The sequence below is a fragment of the Furipterus horrens genome, unplaced genomic scaffold, assembly GCF_987537825.1.
Source record: "Furipterus horrens unplaced genomic scaffold, mFurHor1.1.pri manual_scaffold_1, whole genome shotgun sequence".
Taxonomy (NCBI): domain Eukaryota; kingdom Metazoa; phylum Chordata; class Mammalia; order Chiroptera; family Furipteridae; genus Furipterus; species Furipterus horrens.
Genome location: NW_028327171.1, coordinates 122,052,897 through 122,072,602, shown reverse-complemented (window position 1 = coordinate 122,072,602; position 19,706 = coordinate 122,052,897). Strand labels below are relative to the sequence as shown.

Here is a 19,706-nt window from a genome sequence, read left to right as displayed (position 1 = left end):
TATCACAGGATTTTTTAAAATATTATATTTAATTATTTATTGTGGATTTTTTGCTATATCATGGGATTTTGTGGCACTGTATACATATTTATATGCATAGTATTTATGGTTTTAATGATTTTTGCCTAAAGGCTTTCAAAAATATATAAAAATATATAATAAATGATTCTACCATTAAAAGAATATTAAATCGAAGTAAAATACTGCACACTGTTTACATTATGTATATTTATTTTGTGGATGAACACTTACGTTACACTGAAAATGAGATGTACGCTTGAACTCGTTTGCCTACGTGAAATTGTACACGGCACATGATTGACTGATTGATGGAATGCGACCGACCAGAGCATTGTCTGGTGTTTCTTGGGCGCTGATTGGCTTGATAACCATAGCATCAGTCTGTCTGCTATCCCGCACTGTGGGCATATGTTCGGCATCTCGCCTTGTCCACTTCACTCCTACCTCCAATCGCTGTGTGTAGTTTTGCTCTGCTGTGTTGTGTATTGTGAAATTTTCCTTAAAGACTGAATTTATTGCAAGCCCTATGATGCCACCCAAAATTTCTGCATCTCCTAAGGATTCTGGCAGTGAACCCAAGCGCCAGAGGAAGATACTTACCATAAAAGAGAAGGTGGAACTTCTCAACATGTTGAAGGAAGGGAGAAGCTATGTGTCTATTGGCCGCCATTACGGGATCAACGAGTCTACGATTTACAATATAAAGAAGGATGAGAAGAATATCAGGTCTACAGCATAAGTGACTTTCAACAAAACAGCAAAGCGGGTGGTTACTTCCTGCAATAAGATCATTATGAAGATGGAGACTGCATTGGCTGTGTGGATAAACAATTGCAGAAAAAAGAATATCTCGCTGGATACAAACACCATCCGGATGAAGGCCAAACAATTGTATGATCATTTAGCAGCAAAAAGGGATGATCATGACAGTGATGAGGATGAAGAAGAGGACGATAATGACAACGCTGAAGCAGGACCTTCGAGTGCTTCTCCAACCAGACCAACCCCATTTAGTGCCAGCAAGGGCTGGTTTGACAAATTTCGGAAATGCTTTGGACTCAAGAACATTTCTCTGCATGGAGAGGCTGCCTCTGCAGATAAAGCCAGACCCGAGGAGTACGTGAAAAAAACACATTCAAAGACATCATTGAGGAAGGAGGCTATAAGCCTGAACAAGTTTTCAACATGGATGAAATGGCCTTATTCTGGGAACAGATACTGTCTTGCACTTTCATTATGAAGAAAGAAACAAAAGCCCCTGGTTAAAAGGCCCAAAAAGATAGGGTAACTTTAATCATGTGTGGGAATGCTGCGGGTTTTATGATAAAGCCAGGGCTTATTTATAAGTCCAAGAACCCAAGAGCCCTAAAAAACAAAAATAAGAACGTGTTGCCTGCGTACTGGATGCACAACCCAAAGGCTTGGATAACAAAACTCCTCACAACTCATTGGTTTCATCAATGTCTTATCCCAGAGGTTAAGGTTTATCTGGCAGAGTAGGGCCTTGATTTCAAAGCGCTTCTGATAATGGGAAATGCTGGAGGCCATGCTGTCAACCTGATGTATGATGGTGTCCAGATAGACTTCTTGCCGCCAAAAATTACGTCGCTCATTCAGCCAATAGATCAAGGCGTTATTCACGCTTTTAAGGTGCTCTACACCCAAAACACCCTGAGAAATCTCGTTGAATCTATGGACTCAGATGAAGACTTCTTGTTAAAGGCGTACTGGCTTGAGTACACAATTGAATTGTGTCTCCAAAATATTCAAAAGGCCATAAAGGAGACGAAGAGTGAGACTTTGAATGCCAGCTGGAAAAAACTATGGCCAGAAGTGGTCCATGATTACAAGGGATTTTCTCCTGATGAAATCCATCACTCTGCAGTGGATAAGGCCATGAAGCTGGCAAAAATACTGGGAAGAGGGCTTCAGTGACATGACTACTGAAGATGTAAATACCCTGGTCAATGTGCACTCTCAATTGTTGACAGACGAAGACCTGGAGGAGCTGACTAAGTCAGCAAGCGAAAAAGAGGATAAGGAAGAAAATGAACAACGGGTTGAAGAAGAGGAGGAGGTTGGCCTAACACTTGATCATCTTTGCAACCATGGTCAGAATGCCCAAAGAACTTCAACGAGTGGCTGAAGAATGGTACCCCCATATGGTTCGTGCGTTGCAGTTTGCAAATTCAATCGACAATGCCATGTCAGTTTACAAAAACATTCTCAATCAGAAGAAGAAGCAGCACCAGCAACTCCCCATAACTATGTTCATCATTCGAACGAAGAGGTGGGTTACGCCTATACCTTTGGCGGAAGTAGAAGTTATGGACGAGGCTGAAGATACTACTGCACCACCTGAAGAAGTGCCCAATGAAGTGGTGCCTTTAGAAGAGCTGTAATGCTCTTCTTTGCTATGCAGTACATTCATCTCATCTTCATCACCTTCATCATCATCAGTACTGCACAGCTAATTCATCATTATTCAAGTTGTAGTATACTTCACTGGTGAGTACCCATATAAAATTTTACAGTACTGTGTATGTATGTTGTTAAAGTTATATAGGTTTAAGAGTGTAGAATATGGTTTAAAACATAAGTAGTGTTTATAAGTGTGGAAAAGGTTAATAAGAGAGTGGGAAAGGTTAATAAGGGATTGGGAACAGTTTATAAGTGTGTAGGAAGGGTTTATAAAGCCTTAAATATATATATAAATACTAAAATAAATGTAAGGTTCCTACTTCGCGAATTTTCACCTATTGTGGGGGTGTCTAGAATGCAATACCTGCGATAAGTGAGGGAATACTGTCGTCGGCGGCGGCGGCGGCGGCAGCCGTCCGTCTCGAGAGACGATGGTGTAGCTTCTTAAGAGTCTATCTGCACTGCCGAGAATGGTTGTGCGGTCCGACTTGGGAGTGACACGGTATCTGTCTCCTCCCGTGTTGAATCGACATCTTGCGATGATGCTGGAGTGTCCTCTCCAGTGAAGCTGAAGCTACAGAGCCTGGGCAGGGTGATATGGAGGGTCTGCTGTTGCCCATGCAGCAGACCCCCCCTCTCTTCGCAGCTGAAGGATCCAAGGGAAAGACGGAGTCAATACAGCTTGGTTTCAGGTGCGCTGCAGGAGTTGCCGGTGTTGACTACAACGTCAAACCGCCTTAGGGACTCCGGCTCCGGATTTTCTGTCGGGGTTTACTCCCTTAGCCTTTCCCCTGAAGAGGTATGCCGCAAGGCAGCGGAGGTTTTTTGGAGTCAGAGTTTTCCTTCTCTGATGTGCCCTGACTGGAAGATCGAACCAGCGACACTTAGCTCGCAGGCCGACGCTCAATCCACTGAGCCAAACCAGCCAGGGGAGGGAATACTGTACTTATAACAAAATTATACAAAGACCCCCAGACTGTTAATGTGATCATTTATCTTTGGCTGCTTCTGTGATTTTTCCACAGCTGTGATTCCCTCAATTCAGCCATGCTTCCTACAAATGTCCCTGCCATTCTTAACACCTTACCAGAAGAAGACAGGTTGGAAACAGTTGAACGGTACAAATTTTACCTTTGATCTCTAATGTAATCTGTTTTTCAAAAGTAAGCTGGTTGCCATAAGAGAATTCATAAGAGCACACAGTGGCTGAGCTTGCAACCCACATGACATAAGGCTAACATTCAGCCATACCCCTAAGTAGATAAGATACTAAATTCATAGTAGGGAATACATAGTCTCTGAGGTGTCAAACTTGCTGATCTTTAGGTGCTCCAGGAACTCAAGGGAGGGGAGAGCAGAGGCAGTGGTAAGTGGTTTTGGAAAGCTTCAATGGTCATATGAACTTGAGTCAGTCCTTGAAAAATGGGTAGGACTTGGAGAGACATAAAGAGATATAGGGGTCAGGGACTTCCGGCCAAGATGGAGGAGTAGATAGACACGCTGCGTCTCCCTCCACAACTAAGAAGGAACACAACTACCTCAAAACTAGAAACAACCAGGAGTTCCAGAAAATTAAACTGCATGAAAGTCCAGCAAACAAAGATATAGAGAAGAAATACTCATCCAAACGGTTAGGAGTGGCGGAACAGGGGCGGAGAGGATGCAGTGTGGTGGTGGCAGCAGCGACAGCAGCTACAGAGCAGCAGAAAGCACAGTCACACATTTTAAAAAGTCAGGAGGGACACCTGAGGAGCGTTCACAGCTCCTCACCGGACCTCGAAGCCCACCGTCCAAGCATCAGGGAAAATCAAGCCTCATTGCTTCTGACTGTGCAGACCAGTGGGGGTTGGGGTGGAGGCAGAAACTGCCAGTCTCAGCAGAGTCCACTTGTTTAAAGGGCCCCCATAGTACTAGAACATCCGCAGACCCACCCACTCTGGGATCGATGGCTAGGGCAGCAGATAGAGGGGCACCAGTCTGGTGCAGAAGTGGGAGAGGTGCCTGTCAAAGGGGTGAGTGCTGGGCAGGCAGCATTGTTCCCTCTCAGACCCCTCCCCCACATACAGCACCACAACGTGGTGAAAGGGGTCACCCTGTACTGACAAATCCCTAAGACTCTGCCCCTTAAAATGTAAGAGGAGTGACGGCTCTAACTGGGATGCAGAGGCAAATAAACACAGGAGCCTGTCAAGATAAGGAGACAGAGAAGTATGGCCCAAAAGGGGAAACGGATCAATGTTCCTGTGGGAGAACTAGGCTACGAGGAGAAAGACAACGTAACAGACGCAGAACTCAAAACACTGGTGATAAAGATGCTCACAGGCTTGACAGATATGCTTGAGTACAGCAAACGCAGAAGAGAAGAAGTGAAGGCTATGCTAAGTGAAAGAAAGGAAAATTCACACAAAACCAATGGTGAAGGGAAGGAAACTGGGGTTCAATTCAATGCTTTGGAACATAAGGAAGAAAAAAACAGTCAACAAGTACAGAATAAGGAAGCAAGAATTGAAAATAATGAGGAAAACTTCCCACATTTTGCAAAGGAGTTGGACATACAGGTCCAGGAAAAATGGAGGGTCCCGGGCGAGCTGGACCCAGAGGGAACCACACCAGGTCGAATCATCACTGAGATGCCAAAGGTGAAAGATAAAGAGAGACTCCTGAGGGCAGCAAGAGAGAGGCAGAGAGTTGCCTACAGCGGGGTGTCTATAGGACTATCAGCTGATTTCTCAGAGGACACTTTGCAGGCAGGAAGGGACTGGCAAGAAGTATTCAATGTGATGAAAAGGAACCTACAACCAAGATTACTCTGTCCAGCAAAGCCATCATTTGGAATTAAAGGGCAGATGAAGTGCTTCCCAGCCAAGGTGAAGCTAAAGGAGTTGATCATCACCAAGCCATTATTATATGAAATGTCGAAGGGACTTAAGAAAAGAAGATCAAAACTATGAACACTAAAATGACAACAAACTCACAACTATCAACAACTGAATCTAAAAAATAAAAACAAAATCCAACTAAGCAAACCAGAATAGAACAGAATCATAGGTATAGGGATCATTTGGAGGGTTATCAGCTGGGAGGTGGGATGAGGAAAAATGGGGAAATGGTTCAGGGACTAAGAAGCATAATCAGTTGGTACAAAATAGACAGAGGGATGTTAAGAATAATACAGGAAAGGGTGAAGCCAAAGAACTTATATGCACAACTCATGGACATGAACTAAGGGTGGTGGAATTGCTGGAAGAAAGGGGGCTACTGAGCAGAGGGGAGCAAAGGGGAAAAAAAATTGGAACTACTGTAACAACATAATCAATAAAATATACTTTAAAAAAAGAAAAGAAATATATGCCCTAAACCAAGGCACTTAAATTTTATTTCACTCATTAGCCCCCAACACCAGTGAAAACATGTCCTTGAATCTCCTATCACCGTGCCTACTTAAACATTTTTACATGCAAGTAATCAATTAGTGAAATCCTAAATATCTGAGATATATATGCAGTCCTTCTAAGGCCTGCCCACATGCAGTGATTCTTGGCAATACCCTGAGTATTTAAAGCAGGAATCCAACTCGGAACAGGAAGGTTGAAGTGTCTTCTATTCAAGCCACTGCATGGGGGCATTCCTGAGAAGGCTGCAGTCAGGGCCAGGTGGCACACATCTGCTCAAGGTTCCAAAGAACAAGTCCTGTCTGACAGGGCTGCTGAGGAGCTGCTCAGCAAACCAAAACATAGGTAACCCCTCCTTCATTCACCACTGATGTGAAGACTATTGTGACTTCATTGCATTATCTTCGAAATGAGAATAATAGTGCCTACTTCATAAGGAACTGTTATCATTAAAGGAGGTGAGGATGCCAATGATAAGGATGATAATTATAGTAACTCACGTTGCCTGAGCACTCAATGTGGATCAGACATAGTGCTTTGCAAGCAATCTCATCTAATCCCCACAATGAGATCTTGTTATCATCCCCACCTTAGAGGTAAGGAAACTATTAAGGGGAAGATCATGTTTGCAAAGCCACCGAAATAATGATTTGCATATAACAGCTGCCTAGTAATTGTTAGCTTTCGATATTATGGGACTGGAACAACTTTTCCAGTTTTTACGGGTACTTTCCTTAACAGAAACTTGCTAGGCCCACCTCTATTTATGAATCACTGGTGAATTCCAAACTCTGAGGCTTTTGTTGCCTTTGTTGATCTTAGAAACATTTCTCTTTAACCCCAAGTGTGTTGGAGGTGGTTGCTATCAAAAACTCCATTCTCCTCTTCTTCTAAAGTAATAGCGTTGCTGATACTAGGGGCTATATTTCCAGCCTCCCTTGCAGTTAAGTTATTCATTTGATTAAGCCCTTGCCAAGGGAATGTGAGCAGACGTGAGATATTCTACTTCTGAGGTCAGCACTTTAAAGGAGTGAGTGTATCTCCTTCACACTCTTCCTACTCTGCTGTAGCTGATATGTGCAATGACCCAACTATAACCATCAGACTGCAAAGCTCTAGCCCAGAGCTCAACAAACTATGGCCCATGGCCAAATCTGGCCTGCCACCTGTTTTTGCAAATAAAGTCTTACTGTAACATAAACACACCCATTTACTTATGTATTTTCTATGATTCCTTTTAAGCTACAGCAGCAGAGTTGAGTAGTTACACAAGAGACTATGTGACCTGCGAACCCTTAGCAGAACATCTCCTTGTCCATGGGACAGCAGACCACAACATAAAAATAACCTCGATCCCTTTAATTTTGTCTTTTACCTATGGATTATTTAGAAACATATCGTTTGATTTTTCACACAATTGTGGATTTTTTTAGTTATCTTCTTTGTAGTTGATTTCTATTTGAATTCCACTGTGGCCAGAGAATGAACTCTTGAAATCATTCAGATTTTCTCTATAGGCCAGGATATGGTCAATATTGATAAATGCTCCAGGTGCACTTGAAAAGAATATGAATTCTGTAACAGTTCTTTTTTTTTTTTTTTTTTAAGATTTTATTTATTTTTAGAGAGAGAGAGGGGAAGGGAGGGAGGAAGAGAGGGAGAGAAACACCAATGCGTGGTTACCGCTCACATGTCCCTAACTGGGGTCCTGGCTGGTAATGGAACCGGTGACCCTTGGTTCACAGGCCAGCACTCAATCCACTGAGCCACACCAGCCAAGGCCTGTAACACAGTTTTTTAAATTGCTTTTTATTCTCTGGTTATAAATAATTACTCATTTGTTGATGGAAAGCAATTTCTCAGTCTTATTCTTCTCATAACACAGACTCAACACAAGTAGTTGTAACTAACGTTGCAGGCCACAAGAATTACATAACTCTTAAATGATCACAATATTTTATTTTGGAAATGAAAAACTGTTCCAACTACACATCTTATTCCTTTACAGTGAGCTCTGTGAACAGAATATACAAGTTATGTTGACTCCAGAAATGATCGAAATGGAATTCCCTATGTTGGATCACAAGGACGTCAAAAATGAAAAGTGAGTAGAGGCTTTTATGCCTAGTAGGAAGCAGCCTGGGAGAAAATTTGTCTGACACAAAGCACAGAACTGTCATGCTGCCTAAATATAAATATCTCAGGTTTCAAGAGAGATTTCTTATGCTTTTGATATTTACTGTGTATTTTATTTTAGGCAAAACTGCATTACCTTAAATTTTGTTGGCAAGTAAGTCTTTAAAAACTGATTCCAATTTTTCCAGTTGCTTATCATTTAATTTCAGAGATGTATTGGTTTCTTATCGATAGCTAAATGAGTTTTCATCCAGTATGAGGAACCCAGGTATGGAACCAAATGAGGCCTATGGTTGAATCCCAACTCCACCACTTATTACATGTTAGATCTCCCAAGCAGGTTACTTATCTTTAGTGACTGGGCCTCAGTTTCCTCATTTGTAACATGCAGAAAATGCACTGTCTTTCACAGGTGGTTGTGAGGATTAAATGAAACACAAATGTGAAGACAACTAGCTAGCTGCTTGATGTGAACTAGATGCTCAGCAAATGTTCTCCCTTTTCTTCTACATTACAGGCCAACTAGCTAAGCAAACATCATCATCCTCCTTAAAGAAACTGCTTTTGAGGAATACTTTTATAACAGAAATAACCACATATAGTTCTTATGGTTTATAAGTTTGAAATTCCAGGTATACTTTTAAAAATTATTTCTATTTAAAAAAATACTTTTTTATTATTCAAAATAAAAAATACAGAAAAAATATAAAGAATAAAATAAAAACAATAATCTTACCCGCAGAGGTAGTAAATTGTACATTTTGATTTATGGTCCTCCAAATATTTATTTATTTAAGTAAATAAATGTGCGCGTGTGTGCGTGCACACACACGTCTGTCCAGAAAGTATCCAGCCATGCTCTATGCTATATAGAGACATTTGATGAAGAAGGTACAAGATACAAGAAACATTGTACATAGGACAATGATGCCTCAGTCCCCTTCAGAGTAGACACCTTGGGACCTCACATAGTTCTCCCAATTGCCATCAGCTGTCCCATTGTATTTTCCTGAATTTCATCAACAGTCTGAAATCTCTTCCCTTTCAAAGGTGACTTTAGTTTTTGGAAAAGTCAGAAGTCACGGGCGCCAAATCTGGGCTGTAGGGGGACTGAGTCACCTGGGTGATTTGATGTTTCTCAAAAAAACTCTTCTCAAGACATGATGCAAGCCCTGGCTGCTGTGGCTCAGTGGATTAAGCATCAGCCTGCGAACCAAGTGTCGCTGGTTCAATTCCCAGTCAGGGCACATTACTAGGTTGCACATCAGATCCCCAGTTGGGGACGCAAGTGAGAGACAACCACACAGTGATGTTTCTCTCCCTCTCTTTCTCTTTTCCCCTCTCTCTAAAAACAAAATAAATAAACAAATAAATTATAAAAAAAAAAAAAAAAGACATGATGCATGAGTGGTCAAGCTTTGTTACAACGAAGCTGCCAATCACCAATTGTCCATAACTGTGGCCTTCTGAGTCATCTGGATAGTTTCTGAGGAACAATGTTCAACTCAAAATTTGATGCTGATTCATTGCTCTACTTGCTCAGTCATTTTGAATGCTATGGCCACATAGAACACGTGCTCATTCAATGGCGTCTACCACCCCCACTGACTAGTACAGTGAAGTCATCATTGTTCATGCATGTGCATTCCAGTCCACTCTCCTTGGCTGCCAGCTTACATCAATGCCCTGCAAATCATTCTTGTTATATTAACAATGGCTGGACTTTTTCCAAACAGACCTCATATATATTTTAACAAAATTCAATCATTAATATTATTTTGTCTTATATACTTTTAGTTTGCAATATATCATAAACATATATTTATAAATACAGATGTATATCATTATATTTCATTGGTAGATGTACAATAATTTAGTTAACCAACCCTCTTCTGATGAGCATGTAAATTTTTTTCAATATTTTGCTGTTACCAGTAGTGAGTGCTTCAATAAACATCCTTGTGCCATAATTTCTTGCAAAATTATCAGACTGTTCTCTTAGGATAAATTCCTAGAAATGTAAATGCTAGATCATGTGCATTATAGTTTTAATATGTATTGTGTAAATGCCATGTAGAAAGTGCATCAACACACCTCCTTCCAGCAGAGGTCAGGACTGCCCACATTCAAATGTCTTGAACAAAATACTATCATTTTTTTTCCTTCTTCGCTAATATGATAGATTTTAAAATGTGCATCTTACTGTTTTAATTTAATTTTTTTTCTTTTCAAATTATATTAAAATTTTCCTATGCTTATCAACTATTTCTCTTCTTTAAGAGGGGCCTTGTTTTGCCTATTTTATAGGAAATCTTTACATTTTTCTTACTTATTTGTAAGAGTCCCTCATATATTAAGGATAATTACCCTTTTTTTTATGTGTTGCATATTTCTCAGTTTGTCTTCTAACTCTGTTTGGGGTGTTTTGGGAGGCCCTGCCTTTTTTGAAAGGAATGCCATGTGTCTTAGAGGAGTCTGGGGTCCCTTTGGTGAGTCTATGATCACTTCAGAGGCCTATAACAACCAGCAGTACTCAGAAAATAGCTTGGCAGCATCTGGTAAAAGAAAATTTAGGAAATAAAAATTGTAAGTAGAATTGCAGTGAGCATCTGTTTTGATCAGTTAATTAACAATAAAATATTATGTTACACTACATAGCACACAAAACCTCTTACACCTCAACAAACAGATGCCCTTTGCATTGCATTTGTTTCAGACTTCAAACAGTTGACTAGGAGTTTTAAATAAAAATTTCTTTTTTCTATTTCAAAAATTACCCCTAGACATAGAATGGCTTGTCCCAAGAGTGAGGTGCTTTCTGCCTCTTGGCTCACTTGCTCATTAACGTGGTTTTTCATCCAACAGAGCTAATGTTGAAAGCCACTGGATCATCAAATTATTGTTCAATAAAATAGAAGTTATTACTTTATATATTCACCCAAAGTGGTATATCATTTTTCCTTTTTAAATATATTTCAGCTACTTTACCAAATAAAATAAACTCACAATAAATTCTAAACATTTTTTGCACACCAAATTAGTTTCCAATTTTTTCAAAATAAACATAATTTCACACATTGTTAGTAAACATAACCATACATTTTGAATTCACACATTTTGCAGCTTAAATTATTTTATGTACATTTTTCATGTGTCAAAATCATCAACATAATTATCATTTTATTGCCTGACTAGTATTCCAACAGGTGGATGTTCCATAGAAGATTTTCAAATGTTGTTTTGGTTCAGAAATTCTCTTCAGCTCCTACCAAGTATTATCCAATGCTCAGTTTTGCCTTCTCTGTCCTTAGCTGTTCCTTTTCCTCATCTCCTCAGCCTCAGCCAGAAGCTGACAGAGTCCTCACTGTCAGTCATGCACACAACCAGAGCTTGGACGAACAGGGACAGAACAAAAGGAACACAGAGTGGTATTTAATTTCCCCATGAAGACTGCTATCTATTTTGTTTCCAGCAAATAATATTTTTATGTATGTAAAGAACCATCTGCTCTCTCTTGATGGCTGAGATTAACCCGAAAGATTCTTTGCTACGCTGGTGGTGATCTCAGCTCTCTCAAGATGCACTAAGGGAATCATGTAAAGCATCCAAGAAACTGTGAGACTAACTATAGTTGCTGACACATCATTCAACACTCCTTAGATTTTCACAATATCCTTCAATTGTTAATATCTTTAAAGGGAGACATGACTTGTATATTTCTAGTTGATTCTACAATATGGTGCCAATTTATTTGTTTTTTGAAATTTAATCATTTTTATTTTTTAATTACAGTTGACATACAATATTTATAAGCTTCAGGTACACATTCCAGTTATTAGTTATTATATAAATTACTAAGTGATCATCACAATAAATCTTGTACCCATTTGACACAATACATAGTTATCAGAACATTATTGACTACATTCCCTATGCTGTACTTTATATCCCCATGACTATTCTGTAAATAGCAATTGGTACTTCTTAATCTCTTTTCCTTTTTCACCTAACTCCCTCCCATCTGACAACCATCAAAATGGTCTCTCTATCTATGAGTCTGTTTCTGTTCTCCTTGTTAGTTTGTTTTTCAGATTCAATTGTTGATAGATATGTATTTTTGCCATTTTATTATTCATATTTTATATGTATTAGGGAACATTTTAATTCTCCATTTTCAGATATTTCTGCTCTTTCAAAACTACCAGGCATTTGCAGAACTTTACATTTTATCCTCTATAGAAAACGTTTCAGAAGCACTTCATTTTTTTAAAAAATGTTTTTATCTTCATCCAAGGACATTTTTTGTCATTGTTTTGAAAGGAAGAGAGAAACATCAATGTGAGAGAGAAACATCTATTGGTTGCCTTCTTGTAGGCACCCCAGCTGGGTCTGAAACCCATAACCTGGGTATGTGCCTTGATGGGGAACTAAACCTGTGACCTTTCAGTCCACAAGACAATGCTCCAACCAACTGAGCCACACCAGCCAGGCCAGAATCACTTGATTTTATAATGTGTTCCTCTATCTAAGCAGGTCATATGGATGAGCTCACAATCTTTAGACATCTGTCCTTTGAGCTAAATGCCCTCATCATTTTCTCCCATATATTGAGAAGGTTCTACCCAGCACCCCTTGCCACACCTAGCAAAGGTCTGGGCTCCACTCGGCCACTACTCATCCAGGTGCTTAACCCTTCCTCTTGATTCTCACCCTTCTGGGGCCTTCATCAGTGTCAGAGATATTGTGTGTCTACTTTATTCACAACCATGAAGAATCAACAACAGCCAACTGAGCATTTGGAAGACATCATGCTAGGATGTCTATGAATAATTCCTCATTTCACCTTTGCAATAGTACCAGGAGATGGGAATTACCACCACTTCTACATCTGGAAAGGGAGACTGAAAGTTTAGGTAACTTGGCCATCATGCTAAGAAACTGGTGCAGCTGAGATTGGAAGCCAGGTTTGAGTCATTTAGCCAAGTGTTTTTGCTGGTAACTAAATTACCACTAATATAATATATGTAAAACAACTCCTAAAATCTTCACTGGTGGGTGACTCGAGTGTTTTATGAAGTGCTCTGATGTATCCTTGTCTGGTTTTTTGATATTTAGAGAGGTAAGAGACCAAGCACAACCAGTGGAGAAGTCAGGAGAAAAGGTGCTGGAGGAGATGAAGAATCTGCGGGCCAAAGCTCTCAACCCATACCTGATTCTAGAATAAAAATCAGTAGGTCAGCTCCTCTTATTTGCTTTCTGTAGGTCACTGTGGTCCTGAGTGTCCATTTATGTTCCAGACATTTTTGGAATTAAAGTTTCTAGAAAAAACATTGAAACGTAGATGATGTATATATTTGAAGTTATAATTTTTCTTTTTAAAAATAAAATGTCATCAGTATGATGGCGATGTTTAAAGCTTCTTGGTGTGAGATTTCATACTGGCACAAAGATTTCCCCGAGCATGCTGTGAGCCTCTGTGATGAAAGGCTAAGAGCCAGGTGCTGAGAGTCTTTGGAGGGGTGGTGCCCAAAGACCAGAGGGAGCAAGGATTTGGGGAGGGGGCACTGTCCTGCCTCTGCACAGAACCAGCCCTGACTCTGAGCATCACTGACTTTGGCTTTGGCAGCCATTGCCAGAGAGAGCTCCCCAAGTAGCTATGTGATGGCAGGCACTAGTGAGGGAAGATTGGAAACAGGGCAAGAGGACATTGTGGGGCAACTAGAGCTTGCAGACTGATTTCAGAGCAATTGGAAAAACATTGCTCTGGGAACTCTCAGAAGCAGCTGGGGCAGATCATTGCCAAGGGGCCAGGAGTCCATGTAAACATGTCAGTAAAAAGCAGACATTTGATTGTGTTTTTTTTTTCTTTTGTTTATTGTTGTTCTGTTACAGTTATCCCATCTTTCCCCCATTGCTCTCCCCTGCCCTGCCCCGCCCACCCGCCCCCACCTCCCACAGTCAATCCCCACCCTGTTGTCCATGTCCATGGGTCATTTACATTAGTTCCTTGACTAAACCCTTCCCCTTCTTTCCCCTGTAATCCCCCTCCCCACTCCCCTCTGGTCACTGTCAGTCTGTTCCTTGTTTCCATGCCTCTGGTTCTGTTTTGCTTGTTTGTTTTGTTCATTAGGTTCCTGTATTAGGTGAGATCATAGAGTATTATGCTTAGTGAAATAAGCCAGGCAGCGAAAGAAAAATACCATATGATTGTTTTTGTTAACATGGCTTCATTCACTTGCATAAGCTGCTAAGACTGATGGCATTTGGGCTAAATTGTAACAATCCATAATTATCCAAATATATTTGGATGTATTCCCTCCATTATTTTTTTGCATACATTTAAATTGCTGATATCAGACTATATATATAATTTTGAAAATGCTCTTCATTAACTTATTGATTCCGACATTTTTCTGGAATTTGTTTTTCCATCATGAAACCAAAACCAAGACCAAGACCATCCCAGCCCATGTGCGAAGTAGAAATTTCTATCACTTAGTCATGTACCAAGTCCCTGTGGGAAATGCCCTGGGGAGGAAGAGGGAGACACAAACAAAGGGAGGCAAAGCCCAGTTTCCAATCCTCAAAACTAGATTTGCCAGATACAACAGTACAGTACTCAGTTAAAATTGAATTTCAGATATACAACAAATAATGATATAGTTTTCAACCTTTTTCATCTCATGGCACACACAAACTCTTACTAAAAGTCTGCAGTACACCAAAAATATATACTTTTTGCTGATCTGACAAAAAAAATAGGTACAATTTTTTATTCATTCACACTGGATGGCTATTGTGTTGGCTGTTGTCATTTTTTAATCTGACAATCTAAGGGAAAAGACGTCAGTGCCTCTGACCAAATAGTCAGGTACTGCATGTTTTTAAAATTCTTGTGGCACACCAATGTGCCACACCACACTGGTGAAAAATTGCTGGCTTAAGGGATAAAATGAGGTCACATTACTTTTACTACTCAAAGTTCAAAATTTATCTCCGACAAAGAATGGCATATTGCCTTCCAGGGGATAATATTCTTCCCAGGATAAGCACAAGCACCGCAGGGGGCCATATGCTGCCCAAAAGGCAGGTCCTGATGACTACTAAGGAGCCCCGGGCTTTGACTGTCCAAGCATGGGGTGTCTTTGTGGTCTGATGGGTGCCCATCTACTGTAGGGACAAAAGCTCGAGCCACCACTACTGGCCAGCAGCCACTCCATGTCAATGCAGACCCAGGAGATGATACCCATGCAGATTGCTGGGAAGATTTCCCAGGAATTAGAGACCAGAGGAAGAGGCTGACAATTCTGTCACATCAAGAGTTTATAAAGGAACCCCACAAATTCAATTTAAAAGTTTTTTTAAAAAGAAAGAAATGTAACATGTAGAAAAGAAAGCAGGTCCTGGACCCTAAGCAGCCTAGACAAGGGGAAACTGCCTATCATGCTTCCCCAGGTCCAGCCATCAGCCAGTTCCAGGAACCAGCACAAACCAGTACAGCGCAGGGCCTACAGGAGGAGTCAGACAGTCTCTGAAGATATTTAGGAGAATAATTTCAATTTCTCCATGGATCTAGCTGGCAGCAGCAGTGCTCAGGCAGTGGTCATGGCGTAGAACAGTCTTTCCCCAACATCAGATGCACACACACATATGTCCATAAAAATGTACACTCACACACACACACACAATTCAGACATGTTGCTGAGTACCACCTCGATGCTAGGCACAGAGCCAGTCCAGGAAGGGACAAGCCTACCCCTGGGAAAGTGGTACAGGCTACTGACAAACACCAGGTTTTACATGTGTATGATATCAGGTTGTGAGAAGTGCTACAAACGAAGGCTGAAATGTGGTAAGGGGAGAGGGAGTGGCCACCCAAAGCCTATCAGAGGAGGTGTCACTGAGCAGAGACCTGAGGAAGGCAGCAACAAGTCATTGGGGCAGAGCTGTCCAGGTCCAGGGAGAAGGGACAGCAGGAGCAGAGGCCTTCAGGGGAAGTGTGCTTGGCCCTCCAGAGGACCAGTGAACAAGCCTAAGGGGCTGAAATATCATGGGGAAGGCAGGGCATGAATGCAGGGGTGCCCGGGAGCAGGTCACATGGGATCTGGTGGCCAGGATATAGACCTTGGCTTTGAGATTTCATTCTAAGTAAGATGGGGAGCCTTTGGAGAGTTCTGAGCTGGAGAGTAACATGAGCTATTTTCTGTTTTGAACAGATTTTATGAGCCTCTGTGGAGAACTGACCATACAGAGCAGGGGTGCAAAAAAGGAGACCATGAGGGAAATGCGTTCCAGGCAGAATTCCTGCTGTCTGGCACCAGAGCCTTTTTTGGGGACAGCTGGTCAGGCTCATCTCAGGGTCAGGCATCTTGTGACACCAGCAAAGGAAAATAAGTGTGGGTACTCCTGGTTGGGGCACAGGGCAAGGTGGGGAAAAGAGGCCCTGGGACATGTCCCTTGGCCACCACCCTAAGACAGTAGTTTTTAAATATTTTTTATTTTGAAATAATTTTAGACTGAGGGGAAATTTGTTAAACTAATACAGAGCACCCCCATATATATTTTACCCAGTTTCTCCTAATGCTAACATCTACTATGGTACCAATTATCAAAACCAGGAAATTAAAATTGGCACAATACTATTGACTGATGATGTCCTTTTATTTTTCCTGGACAGCACATTGCATTTAGTCATTGAATCTCCTTAGTCTCTTCTAATCTGTGGTAGTCCTTGAGGTCTCTCCTTATTGTTCATGACCTTGACACTTTTGGCAGTAATTTTCTAGAATCTCCTTCAGTGTGGGTTTCTCTAATGTAGTCTCGTGATTAAGATGAGGTTATGCATTTTTGGAAGAAATCTAGAGAAGAGGTGTATCATGCTTGGTGCATCTTACCAAGGACTATGTGCTGTCAATGGGTCTTATTACTAGAGATGTTTACTTTATTCACTTGGTTAAAATGCTGTCTGCTGAGTTTACACACTGAAAATTTTCTATTTTCCCCTTGGTAATTAATATCTTAGAGGAGATAATTTGTGATTATACAAACATCCTATTTCTCCTCAACTTCAGTACCCATCACAGGATCTTGTTTACAACAGTTATTACCATGGTGTTTGCTTAATGATGATTTTCATGACCTGCCCTCCTCCTTCCCTCATTCATTTATTCATTCATTATATCAAAATGGAACAATGGATATTTATTTTATTATATGGGTTATAATTCAATACCATCATTATTTTGTTGTTCAAATTGTTCCAGTTTTGGCCACTGGGAGCTCCTTCTGGTTGACATTGTCCTTTAAACATGCCCCCAGCGTTTTTAAAACAGTTTCTTACTTTCTGGCGTTACAAGATACTCCAGGTTTGTCTTGCATTTTCTCTGCCTCAGCCCTGAAGTCAACTATTCCTCTAAGGAGCCCTGGTTCCTTTTATTGGCAAATAATGTTTATGTGGGGGCTAAAAACAAAACAACATTTTTCTTTCCACCTTCTAAATTCTTTTTGCTGGGCTAATAATCTAATTAATAGAGACAGATTAACAGGAGAAAATAAAAATTTTAATATGTGTGCATGAGGAATTTACATAAGCATAAAAATTCCCGAAGACCTTAAGGTAAAATTGAGTATTTGGGGTAAATGTGACATTTTGGACACAGGTGGAAGGTGGGGCAGGGGTCTGAGATTTCAAAGGAAGGCAATATATAGTAATTGAAGAATTGTGGAACATTTATGGCAGACAAGTTTTTGCTAGGCAACCCAGAAACAATGGGACATGGGAGTAATCCAACCACCAGGCTCCTGCCTACAGACCTTCCATCCCTCATACTCAGTTTAAATCAGGCTAAGATGAACATCTTAAGATTCCCTTCCTGGCGCAGGCCTTTCCATCTGAATCTCTTAGGCAGGAAAGGGGGAGAATCAAAGGTTATTTTTCAATCTTTTGTTTCTTAACCAGGTTTTAAGGTCAATATCCCTAAAGGCAAGTTTAGGGTGGCAAAATTTTGGTCCCCTTCATTTTGAAATCAAGTAGCTCATTGCTACTGAGATCTTACGGCTTCTAGTCTCTCTCAGCAGACAGAGCAAGGAAATATATGTATTTATACTAATCCAAGGGTCCCCAACCCCCTGTAATGGTCCCTGGCCTGTTAGGAACCAAGTCACACAGCAGAAGGTGAGCAGTAAGCCAGTCAGTGAGACTTCCAACTGTAATTACAGTCATTCCCCATCACTCTTATTATCTTCTGAGCTCCACCTCCTGCCATATCAGCAGTGGCATTAGATTCTCACAGGAACGTGAACCCTACTGTGAACTGCACATGCAAGGGATCTAGTTTGTGTGCTCCTTGTGAGAATCTAATGCCTGATGAACTGAGGTGGAGCTGAGGTGCTGATGCTAGTGCTGGGGAGCAGCTGCAAATACAGATTGTCATTAGCAGAGAGGTTTGATGACACAGAGACCATAATAAATCAATTGCTTGCAGACTCATATCAAAACCCTATCAGTGAGTGGCAAGTGACAATTAAGCTGCATCTGGTAGCAGGCTATAAATCCATCTCCCCCACCCCCATCCCCAATGGCCTGTGGAAAAATTGTCTTTCACAAAACTGATTCCTGATACCAAAAAGGTTGGGAACCACTGTACTAACCCACACATATAACCACAACTATATTTATCTATCTATCAAAAACATTAATTGATACTGTCATTTCTGATTACAATTCAGCACTATGAGGTTCATTTTAGCTTTCCCCCTTTCCTCATTTGCAACCTTTTTCTGGTATAGTGATGAACCCCACCCTCGTTGTCCAAAATATATTGACCTATTTGTTCACTCTTAGTATGTCCATAAAGTAATGTCAGAATTGCTGACCTATATTCATATGGGAAACACATGTACTAACTAGATTACAGTTATGTTATTTTTGTCTTTGACATTATAGAGTCCAGTTAAAATACAGTTTTCCAAGGTTACTTTGGTTAGTTCTTTTCTCTTTTCCTCCATTCCTATCAGTGTGGTTATGTTATTCACTTGGGATGCAGTCAGGTTCACTGATTTTTTTTATATCCCATCTTGGGTTCTCCCACATCCTCACTGGTTTTAATTATTTGTTTATTTTGGTCATGAGGAGGGTATGTGGAACATTACTATGGTTCTTAGAGCCAAAGCTGTACAAAGACAGACTCAGGAAAGTGTCATGCCCTCCTCATTCCTACTTCGCATTCCCTTTACTCATCTTATTAACCCTTTCAGACCCACCCTCTGTAGGGAAGCAATCTCTTTAGTTTCTGGTTTGTCCTTTTTCATTGGTAATCTTTTTAAAGCTCTCAAGGGCTGAGAACCCTACTCTTCCCTCTGTATTCCTTCTCACATTCACTCATCTCAGTAGTTTCCTAAAAACTGTCTGCTCATTTACACTGTGCACCTTTTTTGTGTTCATTTTAATTATATTTTATTAATTATGCTATTACAGTAGTTCCAATGTTTTCCCCTGTTCCCCCCTCCCCCCAACACCCCCATTCACTCATGCAATCCGCACACCTTTGTTCATATCCATGAGTCACGTGTAGGTTCTTTGGCTACTCCATTCCCTATACTGTACTTTACATTCCCGTGGCTATTCTGTGACTACCTATTTGTACTTCAAATTCCCTCATCTCCTCACCCATTCCCCCAAACACACCTCCTTCTTGCAACCATCAAAACACTCGCCATATCCATGATTCTGTCTCT

The 19,706-nt window shown here is 40.8% G+C and overlaps 1 protein-coding gene across 1 annotated transcript in view; it reads left to right on the top strand.

Annotated features, from left to right (window-relative positions):
- The window catches only part of CFAP221 (cilia and flagella associated protein 221), a 135,463-nt gene extending 122,179 nt beyond the window's left edge, over positions 1 to 13,284 (top strand). The window contains exons 21-23 of the mRNA XM_090266683.1: positions 3,468 to 3,560; positions 7,843 to 7,938; positions 13,086 to 13,284. Of these exons, the coding sequence (XP_090122809.1) occupies positions 3,468 to 3,560; positions 7,843 to 7,938; positions 13,086 to 13,194 (298 nt within the window). The 3' untranslated portion in view covers positions 13,195 to 13,284. The remainder of the gene's footprint in view (positions 1 to 3,467; positions 3,561 to 7,842; positions 7,939 to 13,085) is intronic.
- Positions 13,285 to 19,706: the final 6,422 nt, after the last annotated feature.